The sequence below is a fragment of the Felis catus genome, chromosome D3 (genome assembly GCF_018350175.1).
Source record: "Felis catus isolate Fca126 chromosome D3, F.catus_Fca126_mat1.0, whole genome shotgun sequence".
Classification (NCBI taxonomy): Eukaryota; Metazoa; Chordata; class Mammalia; order Carnivora; family Felidae; genus Felis; species Felis catus.
Window position 1 is genome coordinate 68,536,945 of NC_058379.1, and position 21,131 is coordinate 68,558,075.

General features: G+C 52.0%; 1 protein-coding gene across 12 annotated transcripts in view; it reads left to right on the plus strand.

Moving 5' to 3' along the window:
- Positions 1-21,131, plus strand: part of CTIF (cap binding complex dependent translation initiation factor) — a 297,353-nt gene that overhangs the window by 185,122 nt on the left and 91,100 nt on the right. For 10 of the 12 annotated variants that reach the window (XM_045042237.1, XM_045042242.1, XM_045042241.1 and 7 more), the window contains one exon: positions 19,431-19,923. In XM_045042237.1, coding sequence (XP_044898172.1) covers positions 19,431-19,923 — 493 coding nt within the window. The remainder of the gene's footprint in view (positions 1-19,430; positions 19,924-21,131) is intronic. The other 2 variants (XM_045042240.1, XM_003995177.6) reach the window with 1 other exon arrangement.

Below are 21,131 nucleotides of genomic sequence, written 5' to 3' on the forward strand. Positions count from 1 at the left end.
CCTCCTGTCCTGTCCCACATCTCAGATGTCTGCCCAGCCACCTCATGTGGCCCAGATTGCTTCCTGCTCATGTGCCACAAGTCCGACAGGCTTGCCCATTGTACTCAGTAAATTCTTAGAGAGCGTGTTCTGTTTTGAACGCTCTACGGTTATCAATGCACGTAGTACATCCGCCCTTTGAGGTGGGCACCCTCATATGCACATTTTACAAGTGAGGAAACGGAGACACAGAGAGGTGACGTAATTTACCCAGGCCACACAGCAAGACAGAGTCAGGGCCGGGGCCTGAATTCAGGCAGGCTGCTGGAGGGTCCTCCCTAGGACAGCTCCCCTTCGTCTCTTAGCTCAGCCTCTCATGACCTCCCTCAACTTCCAGTGACCCAGCCGCTCCCCGGCTTGGTCGCTGCGGCCCCGTCCCTGATCCCATTCTGACTATCCAGCTTCTAGGCTCAGACAAGCCTTGCTCCAGCCAGAGCCAAGCCTCCTGCTCTTCCCCTACCGTGGGCACGAGAGCCTCAAAAGCTGGCCCTGACCTAACTTTCCAGAATCTCTTCCCATCACGCCACTGCCCGTGTGCCCTGTGTCACAAGCAGCCCGACCACCGGCCCGGGTCTGAGCATGCCCAGACCTTCCTGATCATCACCCTCAGAGAAATCCCACCCTGGCTGCAAAGCGGCTCCTGAGACCCTTTCTGCAAAGAGGTCTGCTGAGGCTCCAGCCTGCAGGGTCAAACTAGTTGTTCCTCTGTTTCCCCGTGGTACTTGTGGCAGGATGATGGGGAGCGAGAAGGGCTTTATAGCCACCGGTCAGGGAGTTGTGGCTACCCAGGTCATTGCCCTTGGCCTGCCTTGACTGTTCCTCTGTGTCCCCGGAGAACATAGAAGCTCTGGCTTCGGAAGGAGCGGGCCGCACTCCCTGCACCTCTCTCCCTCGGTGGTCAGCTCGTTGGGATCCGGAGGCCGCCAAGAACAGCCCATTAAAAAATTACTAACAGGTTGTGGAAATATTACAATGTTCGAGCTTAACGAGTCTGTAGAAATCATTCTCTCGAGCCTCCTCCAGCCCCTCTGGCAGATCTGGAAAGAGAGCCTGGGCTCTGCCCCGCTTCCCACCCTCTCGCTGTGTGACCTAGGCAAGTGACTTAATCTCTCTAGGTCTGTTTTGTCAGCTATAAAATGAGGTTAGTGACGTTGCCCTCTACCCCCGTGGGGTTGTGGGGATGGTTGAATACGTTGGTTTGTGTTCTGAGAACAGTGCCTTAGGCCTAGAAAGTACCACTCGAGTATCATTCCTTGTCATGGTTGTTGTTGCTGTTGTTATCACTATTCGAAGAGAGAAAGGGGCCCAGAGAGGTATTTTTGTTAGCCCAGGGGCACACAGCTGGCAGCCCCAGAGCTGCAGTGCAACCTAGTGGAGCCCAACGGAACCCAGTGGCTGCTTTGCCCCCTCCCTTTCCTCTGTTATGTGTTTCCAGGAAGCGGGTTATCAGTGCATCTAAGGTGCCACCGGGAATGAGAATGTGACTCCCACCCAGGCCCACCCCACAGCTTTTTGGCCATAGGGCCTCCACCTGCCCCTCAACCACATCACGTCCCCTCCTGACCAAGGCCACGGATTAGAGGCCCTCCTTGGTTTTGCACCGGAAAAGAATGGCCTCACTGGGCTGTACTGAGAGGTTCTGTCCCTCTGTCCCCCTCCCCTCCTCCTCACCTGCCCTCAGGCCAAACTCACCCTTGAAGAGAACAGAGAGCCAGTGAATGCTGCTGGGACCAAAGCCCCCGAGGTCTGACGCCCAGGCCTCTGAAACAGCCTCCTAGTCCTCAATCTCAGAAACCATTTCCCACAGCCCCCCAGTGAGAACCTCGTCATCCATTTCTAGTGGATCTTGACATTTCCTGGAGTGATCCCGCCCTCCAGGAATGAACTGTGTACAAGGGCTCTAACACGGAGATCCTTACCATCAACCTGGGGAGAGGTCCTAGGGACGGACGGCATTTGCCACAGGCCAGGTGACCGGGATAGATCCCCCGCTGGGGCGCATGTGAGACCAGTGGGGAGGAAGTTTCAGTGGGGCAGTGGATGGGTGTCAAGGGTGAGGGAGACAGGCACCTTACAGCACAGGGCTCGGACCTCCCGTGGGTTTAAGGCTTTGAGACTTCCCCAGGGGCCAGCCAGAGAATCCAGACCCTTCTGAATAGTCCACACAGGAACTGCAAACCTGAGGTCATGTGGAAGAGGCCAAGCTTGCCACGGAACCCTGTGGATGCAGAGGGGGCGTCTTCTGGGCTCAGACCTCCCAGCTTCACACCCAGTACCCGGAGTCCCAACTTGTCGCTGCTGCTGTTTCCTGAATGCAGCTACAGCAGCAGCGGTGGGGGCTCCCTCTCCAGCCCTGGGGCAGGCACGGGGCCAAGGGAAGCTTATTTAACCATCAGACCTTAGGCAGTACCCCTTATGATCATTCCCCCATTTTACAAATGGGAAACTAAGGCAAAAGCCGATAAGAGCCTTCCCCGGGGGGAACAGAGCTGCCAGGGGACAGGGCCCTGGTCTGAACACAGGCCTGGCGTCCAGAGTCCGACTGCTACCTCCATGCCAGGGGTATCTTTTCACCCAAACGGCAAAACTGCACGGCGTGAGAGCCTGCCCGTGGGTGTGGAGTGAGTGCCCGGCTTAATGGAGGTGGGAGAAGCGTGCCCAAGACGCAGCCCCCACCAACCCAACATTCAGCAGCCCCGTGAGCCACTTTGGTGGTTTTGACCATTACGCAGCTTGAAATTATTTTTATTCTTAGCCAAATATTTAATTTTGACCCATAATGGACAGTTGGTTAAAGGCAGGAAGCATTAAAGAACACCGATATTAAAAGGCTGGCTCCTGAGGAACAAACAAGTGGTAACAATTCTGCACATTTGCCTCGGGTGCTCTGCCCAGATCCGGAGTCCCGTTCATGTGGTCGGAGTCCCTGCGCGGCGGCTCCTGGAGCTGCAGAGACCCAGCTCGGCCAGCATCCGACTCTGTTCTTGGGGAGTCGAGACCGTCCATGCTCTCGCCCTTCTACCTGGGCAGAAGTGACTGCCAGTGAAAATTTCCTGAAACTTCTTGGGTCTCGCCATTTAGAGAAAAGCAACACAATTACAAAAGCAAACTAGTTGGTTTGTATTTTAAAACAAACAAACATAAAATTCAAGAATTCCAAACAGCGGGCCATGAGATCAGTGTTTGCCTTTTGTTTCTTTTTCTGCCTTATATAGTCAAACGCTAGCCTACATGTTAATTTATATCTGCTGCCAAAGCACAATGTAATGGTAATACGTCATTTTGAAACTTCTTTGTAGAAAACCATGCGTTTGCTTCCATAACTCATTTACAAAAATTGAAGAAGGGCGTCATTTGCTAAGTGGGAGAAGGTCAGATTTTTGCCGTTATTCATGGATGTTATTAAAAATCAAATTGGGGCGCCTGGGTGGCGCAGTCGGTTAAGCGTCCGACTTCAGCCAGGTCACGATCTCGCGGTCCGGGAGTTCGAGCCCCGCGTCAGGCTCTGGGCTGATGGCTCGGAGCCTGGAGCCTGTTTCCGATTCTGTGTCTCCCTCTCTCTCTGCCCCTCCCCCATTCATGCTCTGTCTCTCTCTGTCCCAAAAATAAATAAAAAATGTTGAAAAAAAAAAATTAAAAAAAAAATCAAATTAAACCTGAACCTTATAATTTACTCAATAACATATCAATATAAAAACCATGTTTTAATTTTTTTTAATGTTTATTTATTTTTGAGAGAGAGACAGAGTATGAGCTGGGGAGGGGCAGAGAGAGAGGGAGACACAGAATCTGAAGCAGGCTCCAGGCTCTGAGCTGTCAGCGCAAAGCCCGACATGGGGCTCGAACTCACAAACTGTGAGATCGGGACGTGAGCTGAAGTCAGATACCTAACCGACTGAGCCACTCAGGCGCCCCAAACCATATTGTACGTAAAATAACTTTTTTATCATATACCATGAGAAATGACAATATATGCTTTAAGCTCCTAAGGGTGTTTGCAAGATGCTCGATCACCATGAGAGGTGTTCTCAAAGCTAAAATGCTGAGCAAGGCTGTGGCCAGCCCGCTAAACTGCCTCAGTTTCCACGGTGTAAAAATCAGAAGAATAAAAATACACCCTTTTTCCCTCATTGAGGGGCTGGGTCTCCTGGTGGGTGACATCCAGGCCTGCCTCGGGGATCAGAGTCTTGTTTTGGGAAGCTCGACCCTGCAAGTTTATCCAAAAGGGCAAATAGACTCGTTTATGATGGTTCATGGGGTCCACCCAGGCCCACGTCCCCCTAGGATGTCGGAGTTTGGCTGCCCTTCGAGACTGTGCTCGGACGCTTGACTTCCATTAAGGACTTCCTATGGTTCTCAAGGACACCAATGCACAGCGAGCTCTGTGTTCACCTCCAGTGGGGCCATCCCTCTGGTGAGGCGTCTCTACCTGTGCTGGGTAGACTTCTCTGTGGTCAATTTTTTTTGTTCCGTTCCGGGGTTTTTACATATGCAACTGACTTAAGAAAAATTGCCACCTTGGGGCGCCTGGGTGGCGCAGTCGGTTAAGCGTCCAACTTCAGCCAGGTCACGATCTCGCGGTCCGTGAGTTCGAGCCCCGCATCAGGCTCTGGGCTGATGGCTCGGAGCCTGGAGCCTGTTTCCGATTCTGTGTCTCCGTCTCTCTCTGCCCCTCCCCCGTTCATGCTCTGTCTCTCTCTGTCCCAAAAATAAATTAAAAATGTTGAAAAAAAAATTTAAAAAAAAAGAAAAATTGCCACCTTGTATTTGCTGAGTGTGATGTTTGTTCTGGAATGTCCTCTCCACCTCTCCCCTTCTAACCAAATCCTACCCGTTTTTAAAACTTTTATTTTGACGAAATTTCACATTCGGCAAAGTTGCAAGCATCGCACAAAGAATTTTCATATATTCTTCACTCAGACATTAACGTTTTACCGCATTTGCTTTATTTTCCTCTCCCTCGTCTACTTTTTTTTCTGACCTGCTTGAGAGAAAATTGCCAAAATGATGCCTTTTTATTGCTGAACGCTTCACAGTGTGTTTTTTTGTGAAGACATTCCTCTCCATGGCCACAGTACAATGATAAAAATCAGGAAACTAACATAGACTGGATGCTATTATCCACAGCCCTTGCTTCTTTCTCAGCAGTGATCCTAGATCCTGGCTCATATTCAGTTGTCACGTCTCTTTAGTTTCTTTTAATCTGGGGACAGTTCCCAAGTCTTTGTATTTCATGACATTTACTTTTTTTTTTAAAAGAACGGCCGGTTATTTTTGTAGAAGGTTTCTCATTTGGGATTTCTCTGGTATTTCCTCAGGTTCCATGCACATGAGTGATGTTGTGTCCTCTCGGGGCATCGAATCAGGAGATTGGGGCCGTCCTGTTGTCCCATGACTCTCAGTGTTCACTTTGATTACTTGGTTAAAGGCAGTATCTGCCAAGTTGCTCCACTGTAAAGGCACAGAGTTTTCCCTTTGTAATTAAGAAGTAGCTTGTGGGGAGATACTTTGAGACTCTGCCAATATTCTGTTTTTCCTCAAACTTTCACCCACTGGCCTCCAGTGATGATTATTGCCTGAAACAATTATTATTATGACGTTTGCCAAATGATTTCCTAATTCCATCATTCCTTCTCATTTTACTCGTTGTCTTTCTGCTGTTTGGGGACAGTCTCGGATTTTAAACTCACTACTCTAAGCCTCAAGATCCCTGCATTTGGGAGGTAGGGAGAGTAAGTCCTTGTCAGCTGTCTGAAGGTCCCCGTATATGTGCACCGAATGCTGCCGGGCGGGGTTTAATGTGAAGGCCATCAGCACCCTGCTTTGAGTACCTTGTGCTCTGAAACATTCTAGCCCAAGAACCCATCTGCTGGGCAGCTGGGTCCCCGCACGGCTGGGCGGGGGTTGGGGTCAGTGATGTGCGTGAAGCTGTTGAGTGGCACTCCCTCTGCTCTAACGTCTGGCCATGGACTTGTCAGTTCCTCCAACCCTGGCTGAAAAATGGGGCCAGAGGGAGGCCCTACTCTAGCTAACTCCATTTCACATTCCCTCTCCTTCCAGGATGGAAAAACAGCCCTTCAGGGACGGAGCAGACCTGTCAGTAATGAATTGTGAGGGAGGAGGTTGTCCCGGGAGGCTGGCCGTTATGTGCGGCTGATGGAGTGAGGTGGGCAGGCAGCCGGTAGTGTTTCCCGGGGAGCCCAGAAGCTCAGGGGTGCTCTGTAGCCGTAAAGCCAAACCTGCTCGGGTACTGCCCTGGGCGGCTCTGCTTCCCATAATGGAACCGTCTTCCGTCACCTTCCCCCGCGCCTGCAGGGCTAGCCGAGAAGGCCTGCCGTACCCTCCCAGGGCTGGCTGAGGCAGAGGGAGAGCGGGCAAGGTTTATCATCCAGCCCTGAGATCATTACCTTCAGCTCCGCCTCTCTCCTGTTTTCCAGTCACGGGGTCCACTTGATTGATAAGACAACTGAGGGACAGAGAAGTTAGGCAACGTGTCTGAGACCACCTGGCTAGATGTGGGCCAAATCGGGGTATACCCGGTGTGTCCTGTTCCCAGGTTGCCACAGCCTCGTGCTGCCTCTCCAAGTGAGGATTGCTGGGATGACTGCTGAGACCCAGGAGGGCTTCCTGGAGGAGGTGCTAATTGCAGAAATGGCGGGTTCAGGAGAAGAGGTCTCCATAGCTGTTGGTCAGCAATTGGATGCCTCTTGTGACAGGGAGCTCACTACATTCCCAGGCACCCCCCCCCCTTTATTGTGAGGCAGCTCTCCCTGTGAGGAAGTTTCTTCATTATGGGCACTCAGGCTGTGTCTCTGGGCTTCCTTCCCCATGGTTCAGAAGGGCTCGGCAGTTGGTCACACCAGGGATTTAAAAACTCTTAGGAGACTTTCTCTTCCTCCTCCTTCCCGTGTCCTACCCGCTGCAGTTTGAGGGCTGTTCCATGGCCCTCGTGGAGATGGTGAGATGGCCATGAAATAGAGCTAGTTCCCAAATGTGCTCTGAAGTCAGCGTGTGGGGTAAGCGAGGCCGTGTGGGACCAGCTGTGGTGGCCCGGCATTAGCCTGGGAGTGACAGAAGTCACTGGAGGTGGCCCCCATGCCTGTGGGGACCCCTTGGGCAGTGCTTCTCTTAGGATGACAGTGTATTTCATAGTGAAGAAATCCGTCCTGAGAAACCACGTCCGGATTGTAGCCCTTAGAGGCCAGATTGGGAGCAAAAGCCAGGAGCTGGATGTGCTGGGGGTTCCTCCTTGATTCTTAGCACTTGAAACAGCCTATTTCCTCCAAACCTCGGCTCTCCCACTTGTACTGTGGGTGTGCTGATGTTCATCACTCCTGAGCGTCTGATGGATTCATGCGACTTGGAAAACCCACAACATATTGTTGTTACAAGCAGACGCTAATAGAACACCACAGCTCCTTCAAACTCCCAGGAACCTCAAGAGATGGCCAATCTGTTTGTCCCCATCTTAAGAAGGAAGAAGCTAAGGCCCAGAGAGGTTAAAGAACTTGCCCAGCGTTGCACGGCCGGAAGTACAGAGCCAGGATCTGAGCTCTGGGGGGCTGGCTCCTACGTCCACACTTGGAGCTCCGACAGTATGTTGCCTCTTGGAAAAGTCTGTGTCGAGCACCTTCTGATTCTGGGCAGCGAAGGGCTGTGGTGGAAGATATACAGTGCAAATTCATACCCGTCGCTGGGCCTCCTCGGCTCTTTAGGAAAAACGAGCGAGAGTCTCAAGCCTCCAGAGAGGTGGCATCAGCCAGGCTTGGCTTCCCCACGTTAATTCACATGATCGGGTCAGTGTAGCCACAGGGAGTTAGGGCTGGAAAAGGGAACATCCCAGCTGACACTTAACCGGCTTCCGTGGCTGATGTCTGCCCGCCTCTGAGTGAGCACCCAGAATGGACACGTGGCACAGGGGATGCCCGGACTCGCCAGCAGGCTGCACTGAGGGTCCACGGGCGGACCTGAGAGACGGCAGGGGCTCTGCTGGGCAGGAGAGAAGAGCGAGGGCCACCTTCTGGAAACACTCTGCCGGGACAGCCGCATGCTCTTCCCATGACATCACACTGCCTAAGAACGTGTGAGGCCAGGGATTCTTGGAATGCCTGATTCACCCTGGAGCAAAAATAATACCTTGTATTTATAATGTGCCTTTGTTCCCCAGATGCTCTCTTGGCCTTGATTGTATTCTAATTTCTGACCAGCCTTGTGACCCCAGGCAGGAATGCAGGCAAGGTGGGGAACTCACCTAAGGGAACACCTCGAGTGGGGTGCTGGTATTCCCATTCTACAGATGGGAATACTGAGATGTGAGGAGTCTGCCCGTGTGCCAAAGGTGACCGAGAGGTTGGCCACAAGCCCTGGATTACCAGGGTTGTTGGGAGGGGCACCTGAGAAATGCCTGGGCAGCTGAGCGAGACCCGGGGTCTGCCGCGTACACCCCAAAGAAGACCACTCCTCCACGGCCTTCTGTGCTGCCCCAAGATGGAGGAAGGTGGCCAGAGCCCGCAGCTCCTGCTTCCCTCCCCCAGGGTTCGGCAGCGAAGCCAGAGGGCCACCCCGAAAACGCAACCTCCCAGCCACGGGAACTAGCAGACTGTGGGGAAAGGATTGTTCCCAGCACAGATGGAAACCCGAGGGCCACACGTGGCTTCTGTGGTTTTCCCCAGACACGGCGGAGCCAAGGCTGGAAGCCGGATTTCCAAACCTCGACTCGGGGCTCAGTCCAGAGCCCTCCCAGGCTTTGCCCTCTCACGGGCCTCAGCTTCCCTGTTCCTCGTGGCCTCCGGCTCAGCCTTTGGCCTTTGCTTCTGCATACCTAGCCCTGCTTCCGCCACACGCTGCCAGCCCGCAGTCCCTGCCCCCACTGGCTTTGGCCAAGGCCTGGGATCCTCTGGATTTGGATTTGGATTTCAGTGGCTCAGCAGTGGTGCAGGCTGCCCCGGGCCCTTAGGACCCCGCAACGGGCCTCAAATCCATGAGGCAGGAGAGCGTAGTGGTTGAGGGTACACATTCTGAGGTCAAACTACCTAAATTCAAACTCAGGCTCTGCCTCTTGCAAGCTGTGTGGCCTCAGACAAGTACTTACCTTCTCTGTGGCTCGTGACCTCTCTGTAAAATGAGGCTGGCAATAGTCCCTCCCTCTTAGGGTTAAGTGAAAGTCATGCCTGGCACAAGGTCAGTGCTTCATACATGTTAGCTTGTGTTTATTACTTTTACTCTATGTTCTCAATTATCTCAGTTCCTGTCCCGTCCTTCGGGGCTGCTCTGGGCAGGGCTCAGAAGGGCTGCACTGGGTTTAATGAGTGTTCTGCCGGGGTCAGCTTGAAACTCTTAGTAGTTTTTGAACAAGAGGCCCACATTTTCATTCTCCACTTGGTCCCACAAATTATGAGGTCTGTCCTGCCTCTAGGACCAGAGTGTCAGGGACCCCTGTGCTACTCTGTGCTTCCTTTCCCTCATGACTCTTGTCCCTGGTTGTAGCCAGTTACCTTATTTCTGTAATTAATGGATTAGTGTCTGTCTCTCCAAATGGATCCTAAGTTGCATGAGGGCATAGCCCTGTGCCAGGATCATCGCTGTGTCCCCAGGGCCTGGCACATTGTGGGGCTCACTGGAGGCATGCATGAATCAATGCCCAGCATCCCTCCACCCCCGCCGCCCCCATTTCCCAAGGGAGATTTGGAGAAGGTCTGCCCCATCCTAAGGAAGTGGTTGCTCTTAAGGCCATACAAGAAGAACGCACAAGGCCATTCAGTGGCGTGGATGAGGGTATCAGGCTGTAATCACATTAGGAGTCTGAAGAGGGGGCCTCTGGGGAGCTGAAGAAGGCTGTTTGGAGCCCAGATGGGATTAGGAAAGGCGTTGAGATACTCCTGAGGGACGGTTGAACAGCTTTGGTCAATCCACAGCCCCTGCTCCCCTCAGAATGTTCCAGGAGCTCTGTGGCCTTGGGCAAGCCCACTGACACCTCCGATTAACCTCCAGGCAGAGCGGAATCTCAGGACATGTTTAATTAACGAAGCAATACATGAATCAGCCTTGCCTCTCATCATTCGTTTGTACGCGCGCCCTGTTAACTGGAAAAGTCTTTCCTCTGCCTTCAGGGCACAGAGGCACCATTCAGATTAGCCCCTCTCTTTTCCACTCCAGAGCATTCCCTTGGCCAGGTAAACCTTTGGATTCCAAAGCTTTTCGATCCGTGCAGTGAAATACCGAACTTCTTACACGAACCTCGGCCTCAGCCGGCAGAGACCTCAGTCTTGGATTGTTTTCTACCCGGCCCTGAGCACAGGGAGGGAGAGCCCCACAGGCTGTTGGAGCAGGAGAGCCAAAAACTCTCCTGGCCGTCCAAGGCCACGGGGGTGTTCCAGAAGCGTGCAGGCACTCCCCTCCAGGGACTGTCCGGGGAGCCCGGTGTGGGGAGCAGGCCTGGTGCTCAGCGAGCCAGCCGGTAATGCGCTGCTCCAATTGCCATGATGGGGATGGCGGCCTGACAATTACAGGGACGTCAGGTGGGGCGGTTCCCCGGCTATCCAGACAGCAAGAAGACCTCAGATGAGCAACCGTAACATCCGGCCGGCCATGTAGCGTTTCAGGCAGGACCTTAGAGTAGAGACACAGATCAGAGTTCCGGTACAGGCTTCGTCACTAACTAGCTGGACAGCCCGAGGGCAAAAGGCAACCTCTCTGAACCTTGGCTTTCTCATCTGTGAGAGCATCGCGCTGTCACTCTGTAATCCTCACAGCCGCCCCTGAGGGTGGCGGCTGACACGGCTGGGAACGGACGCAGAGCCACACAGCCACGGGTGACCCAGCCAGGCTCTGAGCTGGCTGCAGTCTCCCAGATACGCCTGCCGAGGAGGGTCCTGCAGAACAGACCCGGCAGATTTACATCATCTCATCCAGCCCCTTGGGCACGGTAGGTGCTCAGTTAATAGAGGCCACCGTGATGCTGGACCCTTTGCTAAGCCAGTGGTGTTTCCCTCCGTTGGCTCCCTGAAGAGGGAAGTAAGTTCCCCTACAGTTTTCCTTAGGAGGCATCCCAGTGTTTTGCAAACGGGGGTGGGCGTGTGTGTGTGTGTGTGTGTGTGTGTGTGTGTGTGGCCATGACCTTGGTTTCCAGGCCCCACATGCCTGCGCTAAGCCAAGCGGCCCCAGAGCTGCAGAGAACCCCTGTGCCTGCCCCTGTCGGGCTCACCTCCGCTCTCGTGTTGCCCCTGTGGCTGGGACGCGGAAGGTGGGACCCCGGACAGGGCGTGTGTAGGTGGGCAGGAATGGGGGCGCCTAAGCGAGTAATAAGCAGTCATCACTTTTCCTGAAGGCAAGAAATACGAGCCCATGCATAGTTTTAAAACCACTTGCCCTAGGAATTTTGCGCTCAGAAATTTTTAAGCAGACCTACAAATTATGTGGTAAAGTGTCCGACATGGAGAGAACCATAATAAGTCAGTGGCCCTCGGAATATCTAGTTGGGAACAATTATGAAATAAAAAATGAACAGAGAGACGTTTGTCTGCATTTGGGCTGCTGCTAGAATCATTCTTTAAAACAAAATCTGAAGTCTTTCTCCCTACACCCACCTCCGAAAATGCAGCTGTGGTGTGGAGAACTTTTTTTATTTTTGTGTTTTTGTTGTTTTTTTTTTAATAAAAGAGCGCAGTCTTAAGAGTGAAACAAGACGTCTGATTTCAGAACCCCAAGAAGGAAGAATAAACTAAATGAGTGGTGGAAGAAGCATCCTGACAATTTCCATTCTCCAAAAAAAAAAAAAAAAAAAAGGCATTATTTCCCTACCAGCAGGTGTTACCAGTAGCACAAATGGAATATTAATCTTCTCTCCTAAGCCATTCCTCTCCCCACTACCACGACCACCGGAGAAAACTTGCCCAGAGACATTAGAACATAACAAGCAGAGAGGGAGGTGGATTTTTGCCCCTTGATTTCACTTGCAGAACAAAAAAAACAACAAAAAAAAAAATGCGTGTCTCCTGTGTTTCCAAAACCTGGATCCACACGTCCGTGTATCCGGGACCAAATACTTCCCTGCCTGGCCCCTAGGAGCCAAAGGAGCTCATCCCCAGCCAGGCCAAACCTAAACCCACAGGTTTTGGGGTGAGCAGTGAGCTGGCCCCTACAGGAAGGTATCGACGAAACCCAGGGCCAACAAACACAGAAGAGAGAGGAGCTGGTTTGGGCCAGCTCAGCCAGCAACCGCTGACAAATATTTGTGACTGGCCAGAGCAGGGAAGCTTGGGTCTCCAGTGTTGAGGACTGAGGCCCAGCCCCTAGTCTTTTCCAGTGGCGAGGGCTCTCTCAGCCCTTTCCCAGGCCAAGGACGTGGGCCTCACGTGGCCATCGCCACAGCAGATATCAGCGACAACTCGGCCCTTCTCTCCTTTGCTGGATCTCAGGGCAAAGGGGACGGACAGGAGGTGGACAATGGGTGCTGGGCTAGCTGTCAGGCTGGGCACACTCCTGAGGGTGTGGGGAATTTCACCTCCCTGAGCCTCAGTTGGCTGATCTGTAAAATGGGAAGAGAGCCTCTTGACCAGCCTGCACACAGACACCGGTCCCAGCAGTCGGTGGCCCCGAGAACTAATGGGAGCCTTGAACAGGAAGGAGGAAAAAAGAGACAAAAAGCCTTCGTGCCCATTGCCTCCAATGGCATCTGGCCTCTTTCTTGCCCTCCACGCCCCCCAGGGCCCCCCCCCCCAGCCAATCTCCTTTGCCATCCAACCCCATATCAGCAGCCTTCTTTCTTTTGACTCCATTGGTCTTGCCTGCCCAGTAGGAGGGGCCCCTCACGGGTGGACTCCCAGGCCTCCCCTCCTGTCCACAGACAGCACTCTGTGTGCAAAGGAGCTGCTACCCAGGCAGAGCGAGTCTGAGAACACCCACTAAATGCCCGACAACCTGGATATTCTTGGTCACTGCTCTCTGCTGGCAGAGCTGGCTCCAAGGAGTGGCAAACTAAAATGACTTGGAATTGCAGGCCCCGCAAAATTTCCGGCAAGAACAGAAGAGTCTCAGCAAGACCTGGCTAGTTTCTTTCTGAGCCCTTGACCACCAGCCATGTAAAAATTAGCTCCTTTCTCCTCCAGGTGGAGGATTTGATTTGTTTTGTTTTGATTTGATTTGATTTGATGTGTTTTGTTTTGTTTGGGGGTTGGGGGGGTAAGGAGGATGTCGGGCAGAAAGAGGGAGATCCCTGATAATGGCAAGTAGGAAGCCAGACAGTTTCAAGACAGATGCTGGGAAGGACTTGGTCAACCATCCTTTGGGGGCATTCCTTGGGCCATAGCTGCAGGCACCACAATTTTTCTAAATAAGGATGGGAAAAGTCGTGAGAATCAAGCATTATCTGCCAGGGAATTTCCAAGTTTCTTCTCTGGGCTTAAAAATTACTCATACTCAGAGAACAAAGAGGGTAGAAGGAGAAAGGGTGAATTCTTTGAAAGTAATTGAAAAATAAAAGTAGGGGGGATTCACAAAATGTCACAGGCGTGTGGTTCCCTGAGGAGTTGGGAGGGCCGTGGAATTTCTCCCAGTGGCTCTCCCAGTGTAGGTCAGTCCGTGATTCTCAGGTGAGGGCCGCGGGCTTCTGAGCTGACTTGTGTCTCAGGCATCTGGATTTAGGTCTGGGCAGGCTGAAGGCCAATGGGTGATCCCTGGGAAGAATTGACTCAGTGACTCACTTTGCGGATGGGGCCCCACGCTTCCCTGGGCACCTGTGCTCTCTACCCCTGCTCTGCTGTGAATGCAAACTGACAGTCTTCCAGGACGTAAGGCACTGGTCCATTGATGATTACTGTTTTTAGAATGAGTCCATTCTGGAGGGGGGGGCACCTGGGTGGCCCAGCCAGTTAAGCGGCAGACTTCAGCTCAGGTCATGATCCTGCAGTCCCGTCGGATGGAGCCCTGCATTGGGCTCTGTGCTGACAGTGCAAAGCCTGCTTGGGATTCTCTGTCTCCCCCTTCTCTCAGCCCCTCCTCCACTCACGCTTTCTCCCTCTCTCAAAATAAATAAATAAACTTTAAAAAAATTAAAATTTGGGGTGCCTGGGTGGCTCACATGGTTGAGCGTCCGACATCGGCTCAGGTCGTGATCTCACCGTTCTTGGGTTCAAGCCCCGCATCGGGCTCTGTGCTGACAGCTCGGAGCCTGGAGCCTGCTTAGGATTCTGTATCTCCCTTCTCTCTGCCCCTCCCCTGCTTGCTCTCCATCTCTCAAAAACGAATAAACATTAAAAAAATTTTTTAATGGAAATTAAAGAAAAGAAATGAAAAATTAAAAAAAAAAAAAGAATGAGGCCATTGGGGAGTAAAACTAGATAGAGCCTTAGGTGTGCTGGTAGAGGTGAGGGGTGTTAGAGGAGAAGCCTTTTGCACCCACGTATCGGGACAACACGGCTTTTTTTACCCAGTATGTACTTCAGACCCAGTGATGAAAAATACCAGGCAGGCCTCATGAGAAGGGCCCAGGGCACACCCGGTCAGCCGGCCTCAGTTCAATGTACCAGGCTTCTACAGATGTTTCTACAACGACTCTTAAATTATTAAAATAAATACAGACAACTAGAAACCCTGAACATCCTATATAAAGATGGACATAAGAGGACTCCGGAAGGTGGAAAGCAGGCAGACTGGCTGGGCACCATGGCACTCGGGCCACGACACCGTGGTAACTTACCAGAGTTTTCTTCCTGGCCTCACAGATCCCAGACTTGGAGGTAAAGAAGTTGGCAACCCAGAAATGCCAGTAGGCCCAGGCAGACCGGAAAGCCCCAACAAAAGCCTGCCCTCTCTCGCTAAAGGACCAGGAAAGGGGCAACCTTACAAGACAGAAAACTCCTGGACAGTAATGCTCTACTCTAGGCAAACCTCCCAGGAAAAATGTGGGCTCCAGCCTGACCCACACAAGCAGAGGTCAGTGGGCCTGACCCACACGAGCACAGTCACCAGGCTGAGGAGGCGCCCAAATCCCCCACCAGGGTGGGGTCAGAGAGGCCGAGTGAGGAGTTAGGACTCGTCCCTGTGGGGCACTGAGCACCCCTTCCTCTGTGTCAGTGGGGGCCACATGGGGGCCTTGAATCCCACCCCCATCCACCAGGTACAAGGCTCCACGCCCCCCCTCCACCATGGTGTCAGTGGAGGCCACGTGGAGAGTAGCAATACGCACCCTTCCCCTCCCCGCCAGGGAGGCATCGGTGTGAGGGGCCCGAACTCCCAACCCCGCACCGCAGTAAAGCGGGCCTCCCTTGGGGTGTCACAGAAGGCCCAGTAGGAAACCCGACCTGTACTCCCCACTCGGTAGTAACGGGGCACGGCAACCCTTTCCACTATTGGAAGCAAGGTCAGAGAAAGCCAGCTAAAACAGTTCTCCATGAGCCCAGAGGCTCCTAACACAATACTGAAGATGTCCAGGTTTCAACCGGAAATCTCAGAAAGATCTCAACTGAGTAAAGAAAGACAATAAGACACCAATACCAAGATGACAGAAGTGTTAGAATTCTCTGACAAAAGATTTTAAAGCAGCCAGCATGAAAATGCTTCAAAAGAACATGTTTGAAACAAATGAAAAATTACGTCTTGGCAAAGAAATAGAAGCTGTAACAAAGAACCAAATGAAACGTAATAGTTAAATTAAAAACTCAATGCGTGGGTTCAACAGCAGAATGGAGGGACAAGGGAAAGAACCAGTGTACTGGAAGATAGAATAAAAATGATCCATGGGGCGCCTGGGTGGCTCAATCGGTTAAGCATCCGACTTCAGCTCAGGTCATGATCTCACAGTTCGTGGGTTCGAGCCCTGCACCAGGCTCTATGCTGACAGCTCAGAGCCTGGAGCCTGCTTCAGATTCTGTGTCTCCCTCTCTCTCTGTCCCTCCCCTGCTTTCTCTCTCTCTCTCTCTCTCTCTCTCTCTCTCTCTCTCTCAAAAATAAATAAACATTTAAAAATTTAAAAAAAAAAAGATCTAATCTGAGCCACACAGAGAAAATAGACAAAAAAAAAAAAAAGTGAACTGAGCTTCTGGGACCTGGGGGTCCATAACAGCAAATCTAACATACATGGTCTCAGACTCTGTAATGTAGAGCAGAGAAAAAATGGGCCTGGAAAATTATCCACAGACGTAATGACTGAGAACAGTTTGTGTGTTGCTGGTGGGAGTGTAAAGTGATATAATCTCTCTGGAAAATAGTTCAGTAGTTCTCTCTCTCTCTCTCTCTCTTTGTAATGTTTATTTATTTGAGAGAGAGAGAGAGAGAGAGAGAGAGAGAGAGAGACAGCTTGAGTGGGGGAGGGACAGAGAGAGAGGGAGACACAGAATCTGAAGCAGGCTCCAGGCTCTGAGCTGTCAGCACAGAGCCCAATGTGGGGTTTGAACCCACGAACCACAAGATCATGACCTGAGCTGAAGTCGGATGCTCAGCCAACTGAGCCACCCAGGCACCCCTCAGTAGTTCTCTTTTTAAACCAAGTAGCTACCATATGACCTAGTAATGGCACCCCCAGGCACTTATCCCAGAGAAACGAAAACTTAACAAAAACCTGTGCACAAATGTCCATAGAAGCTTTGTGCACTGTAGCCAATAACTAGAACCCACCCAGATGCCTTTTAGCAAGTACATGGTTAAACTCGCTAATACATCCACACTGTGGAACACTACTCAGCAGTAAGAAGGAACAAACTATGGATACGTGCAACGCCCTGGATGAATCTCCAGGGAGTGATGCTGAGTGAAAAAAGCCAATCCCACCGGGTTACATACTGTAACGTAGGTAACATTACCACCAAGTGGAATTAACAAGGTGCAGCAATTTACATGTACTAGAGGCTCTTGTAACAGATTGTAAATGATTCCATTTATATAACATCTTTGAGATGACAAATTGTAGACATGAAGACTAGATTACTTACTGCTGGGGGCTCAAGAGGAGGTGGTGAAAGGGAAGTAGGTGTGGCTATAAAAGGGCAACAGGAAGGCATCCTTGCAGTGATGGGAATGTTCTGTATCTTGACTGTATCAATGTCAAAATCCTGATTGTGATCTTGTACCGGAGTTCTGCAAGATGTTACCATGGGAGGAAACTGGGTAGAAGATGCAAAAGATCTCTCTGTATTATTTCTTACCAGTGCACGCGAATCTGTAATTATCTCACAGTAAAAAGTTTAGAAAAATAAATTCATGTTCTTTTAGAAAACACAAGTAAAAAAGAAAAATCCTCATCCCATCCCCCAGAGTTAACCACTGTTAGCATTTTGATGTGTTTCCTTCCTGATTTTTCTGTGGTTTTTTTTTTTTTAAGTTTTTAAAAATGTATTTATTTTGAGAGAGGGAGAGTGTGCGAGAGGGAGAAAGAGAGCGCAGGGGTGGGACAGAGAGAGAGAAGGAGAGAATCCCAAGCAGGCTCCGTGGTGCCAACTCAGAGCCCAATGCGGGGATTGACCCCATGCAGAACTGTGAGATCATGACCTGAGCCAAAATCAAGAGTTGGACACTTAACTGCCTGAGCCACCCAGGCGCCTTTCCTTCCAGATTTTTCTATGCATACAAATATTTGCCTTAAAAAGTAGCACCATGCTACACATAGGACAACGCATGCATTCTTCCATCAACCTGAGTGAAGTCTTAACACCAGGTTCTTAACATTCCACATTGTTTCTCACTGTTAAACACTGCCACGATGCACAAATTGTGCCTACATCCCTGTGCAAGGCTTTTGAGTATTTCCTTTCGATAAATTGCCACCAAGTGGAATTAACAAGGTGCAGCAATTTACATGTACTAGGGGCTCTTGTAACAGATCATCAAACTTCCCCTCCCCCCAAGAAACACCCTAATTTCTACTTCTAACATGCGATGTGTTGTCTTTACCATTTGTGTGGAAACAAAACACTATACACCTGTCTCCCACTTAATAACTTTAATTCCCCTTGAAAACCCTGCCAGGAAGGGAAAGGTTTTCAATGGAAAAAAAGTTGTTTTCATTAATTTTAATGGAAAAATGATATGTTTAACCTCAGTCCAAGATGCCTCCAGATTTTCACGGATACGAAATTGTCAAGTGAACATTGAAACTGAGTTTATATAAGTAATAATAGTTTCAAAGTAAATCAATGCCTTTTTTGGGTTCATAAAATTCAGTGCCATGAAGGTCCGCTGTCCCCACCAAAGGGACAGGTCGCAGTTCTCCAGCTGCGCATCCCATAAAGTCAGGGCGTGGAAAACACTGGGGGGTGAGCGCAAGAGTGCTTCCAGAGATGGATCAAAATGTTTGGGGTTCATCTCCTGTGCACACCTCAGATTTGTTCCATTGTCATGTTCTCTGGCTTCGAAAATAGTGTGTCCGGTAAATCGGTGAGTCAAATGTCGCTTGTGGGTTAGTCAGCTCCGGCCCCCGTGACAAAATACCACAGACGGGGCAGCTCAACAACAGAATCTTTTTTTCTGAGAGCCCTAGAATCTGGAAGTCCAAGACTGAGGTGTCTTCTTGGTTTGTTTCTTCTGGGGCCTCTCCTCTTGCAGATGTCTGTCTGGCTGTATCTTCACACGGTCTTTCTTCTGTGTCTACATCCCTGGTGTCTCTCTACGTGTCTAGATTTCCTCTTATTATAAGGACACCAGTCCCATTGGATTGAGGCCCACCCTAACCGCCTAACGGATTAACTCAATCCCCTCTTTAAAGGCCCGTATCTTTAAATACAGTCACATTCTTGGGTACTAGGGATTGAGTATTCAACATGTGAATTGAAGGGGTGGGGACACACCATTGAGTGCATAACAGTTTCTTATTGCATATTTTGTTTGTGGGCTTGGGGGTGAAAATGTCAATGTACCCCCCCTCCCACACACACACACACACGCACACAAAGTTGTTGAACAAATGATACAACTTCACAAGAGCCATGATGGTAAAAATTGATTCACAGGATAGCTGTCACCAGATACAGGTCTATGTATGTATCTTCTCCGGAACGTGCGTAGACTGCATTGGGAGGAGTCCCAAAATGGTAACAGGTGCATCAAGAGTACAAGCTGGGTGGCTGGGGTCAGAGTCAGGAGGATTCACGATCTGCTCTGACACATCGTGTGACTTTGGCTCCCCACGCGTGTGCTGATGTGTATTCTCACAAGGGCAGAAAATACGACTCGAACTCAGGGACTGACTTGACCCCTCTGTAATCGCAGGCCCCCCGTCTGTCTCGTGCTGTGCTGTGTCCACAGGCCCTGCCGCGGAGTCGGGCACAGAGGAGGTGTCCAGTAAGGGGGTAGACAGAACGAATGCATGAACAGCTCCGTGAACTGCTCGCCCAGCGTTTGGACACAGGGACCCTGAACAATCCTCCCAGTGACCCTCTCTGTCTTTCCTCTTCGGTTTGCAGACGGCAGCAGAGGCCTCCGGGAGGGAACAAGCCCCAACAGCATGGTGACCACCAGCCGGTCAGTGCCAAACACAACAGGGACCACCAGAAATCCTACCAGGGGGGCTCGGTGCCTCACCCCTCAGGGAGGCCCACTCATCACGGCTACAGCCAGAACCGGCGCTGGCACCACAGCAACATGAAGCACCCGCCAGGCGACAAGGGGGAGGCAGGCGCCCACCGCAATGCCAAAGAGACCGTGACCGTGGAGAGCCCCAAACTTGAGGATGCCCTGGGGGACACCGGGCACGGCGGCCTCGAGCCCCCCCGCAGCCCTGATGCCCCAGCCTCAGTGGCTTCCGAGAGGCTGCCCCCACCGCAGCCGGGGGGTCCAGAGGCCGAGACAAAGCGTAAAGACAGTATTATTCCCGAGCGCATCGGGGAGCGGCCCAAAATTACCCTGCTCCAGTCTTCCAAAGACAGGCTGCGGCGAAGGCTGAAAGAAAAGGTACCGGTAAATGAATTTTCGTTGTTCTCTTGTACCAGGGAAGACATCGTGAGGTAGGCACTTTGGTAGGCGGGCTCGGGTTTGAGGCGGCCACCACTGCCTCGGGGACTGCTGGCCACCGGAGGACTGGCCGGTACGTGAACCCCCTCCGGCACATTCCGGCTCCTCACCTTCTGGTCCCCCAAGAGGCCGAGGTGGGCATTGGGCACCAGCCCGCAGCCTGGGAGGGAAGGGGAGGAAGAAGCATGTACCTGAGGGGGATGGGAAGCGTGCAGGGAAGGCTTGGTTCTTGCCTCCAGCATTTTCTGGGGTCCAACACTGCCCTGACAGTGCTAAAGGGCATTTGGGAAAGACTGGGAGCTTGTACGGTAAGGACGGATGCTTCCCCCCAAGGTAAGCGCCAGCCAGCTGTGGTCCCCACCAGGGACGAGAGCAAAGGTGAGTTGGGCAGAGTGCGAGCGGGTCTCGATTTTGCCATTCTCCTCCTTGATCCGCCAGCGGCCCAGGAGGCGTCTAAGGGACAAAACTGAAGGAGGCCCTCAACCCCAGCCTCATACGGGTGCCGACTGTGCTCCGACACCAGCCCTGAGAGGAAGGGCCTTCGTAACTGTTGCCCCCACCCCCACCAGCCTCTCTTTCTTCACCGTATCCTGACCGTGGCCCCCAGAGCCCGGTTCGCTGATTCAAGGGGACGTGTCCCTGAGCCTCTAGCAAAGGGATAAGGCTGTGTCAACGGCAGCATCGTGTCCACTGTGCTCACCCTGGCCCCCCTTCCCTGCCAGGGATGCAGGAAAGGTCACCTTGGAGAGGAACTGCTCCCGAGAAAGGCCGGCTGGCCCCCAGCCCTCCCCACAGAGTCCTCATTGTGGGGCTTCTGCGGAGCTCGAAGCTCTGGGCTTCTCTCTGGCCTCTCACTGCTGCTTTCTTTCCTCCCCCTTTTCCCCGAAAGGCCAAGCCCAGCTCCACACTCGGGCAGGACAAGGCAGGTCAGACCCCTTCCCCAGCCAATGCCTGAAGCGGCACCTGTATCCTCCACAGCCCTGAGCTCCCGCCCCGCTGCCCCCGGTGGGGGAAGCAGCTGTGAGGTCCAGAGGGAGAGCCTCCCTCATTTCCTTCCTTCTCAGAGGTGGGAGCCTGGAGACCAGGCCGGTGGCATGTAGTGACCAGCGTGGTGACAGTGCTGGGTCCTCCTAAAGACCCGCCGAGACACATTC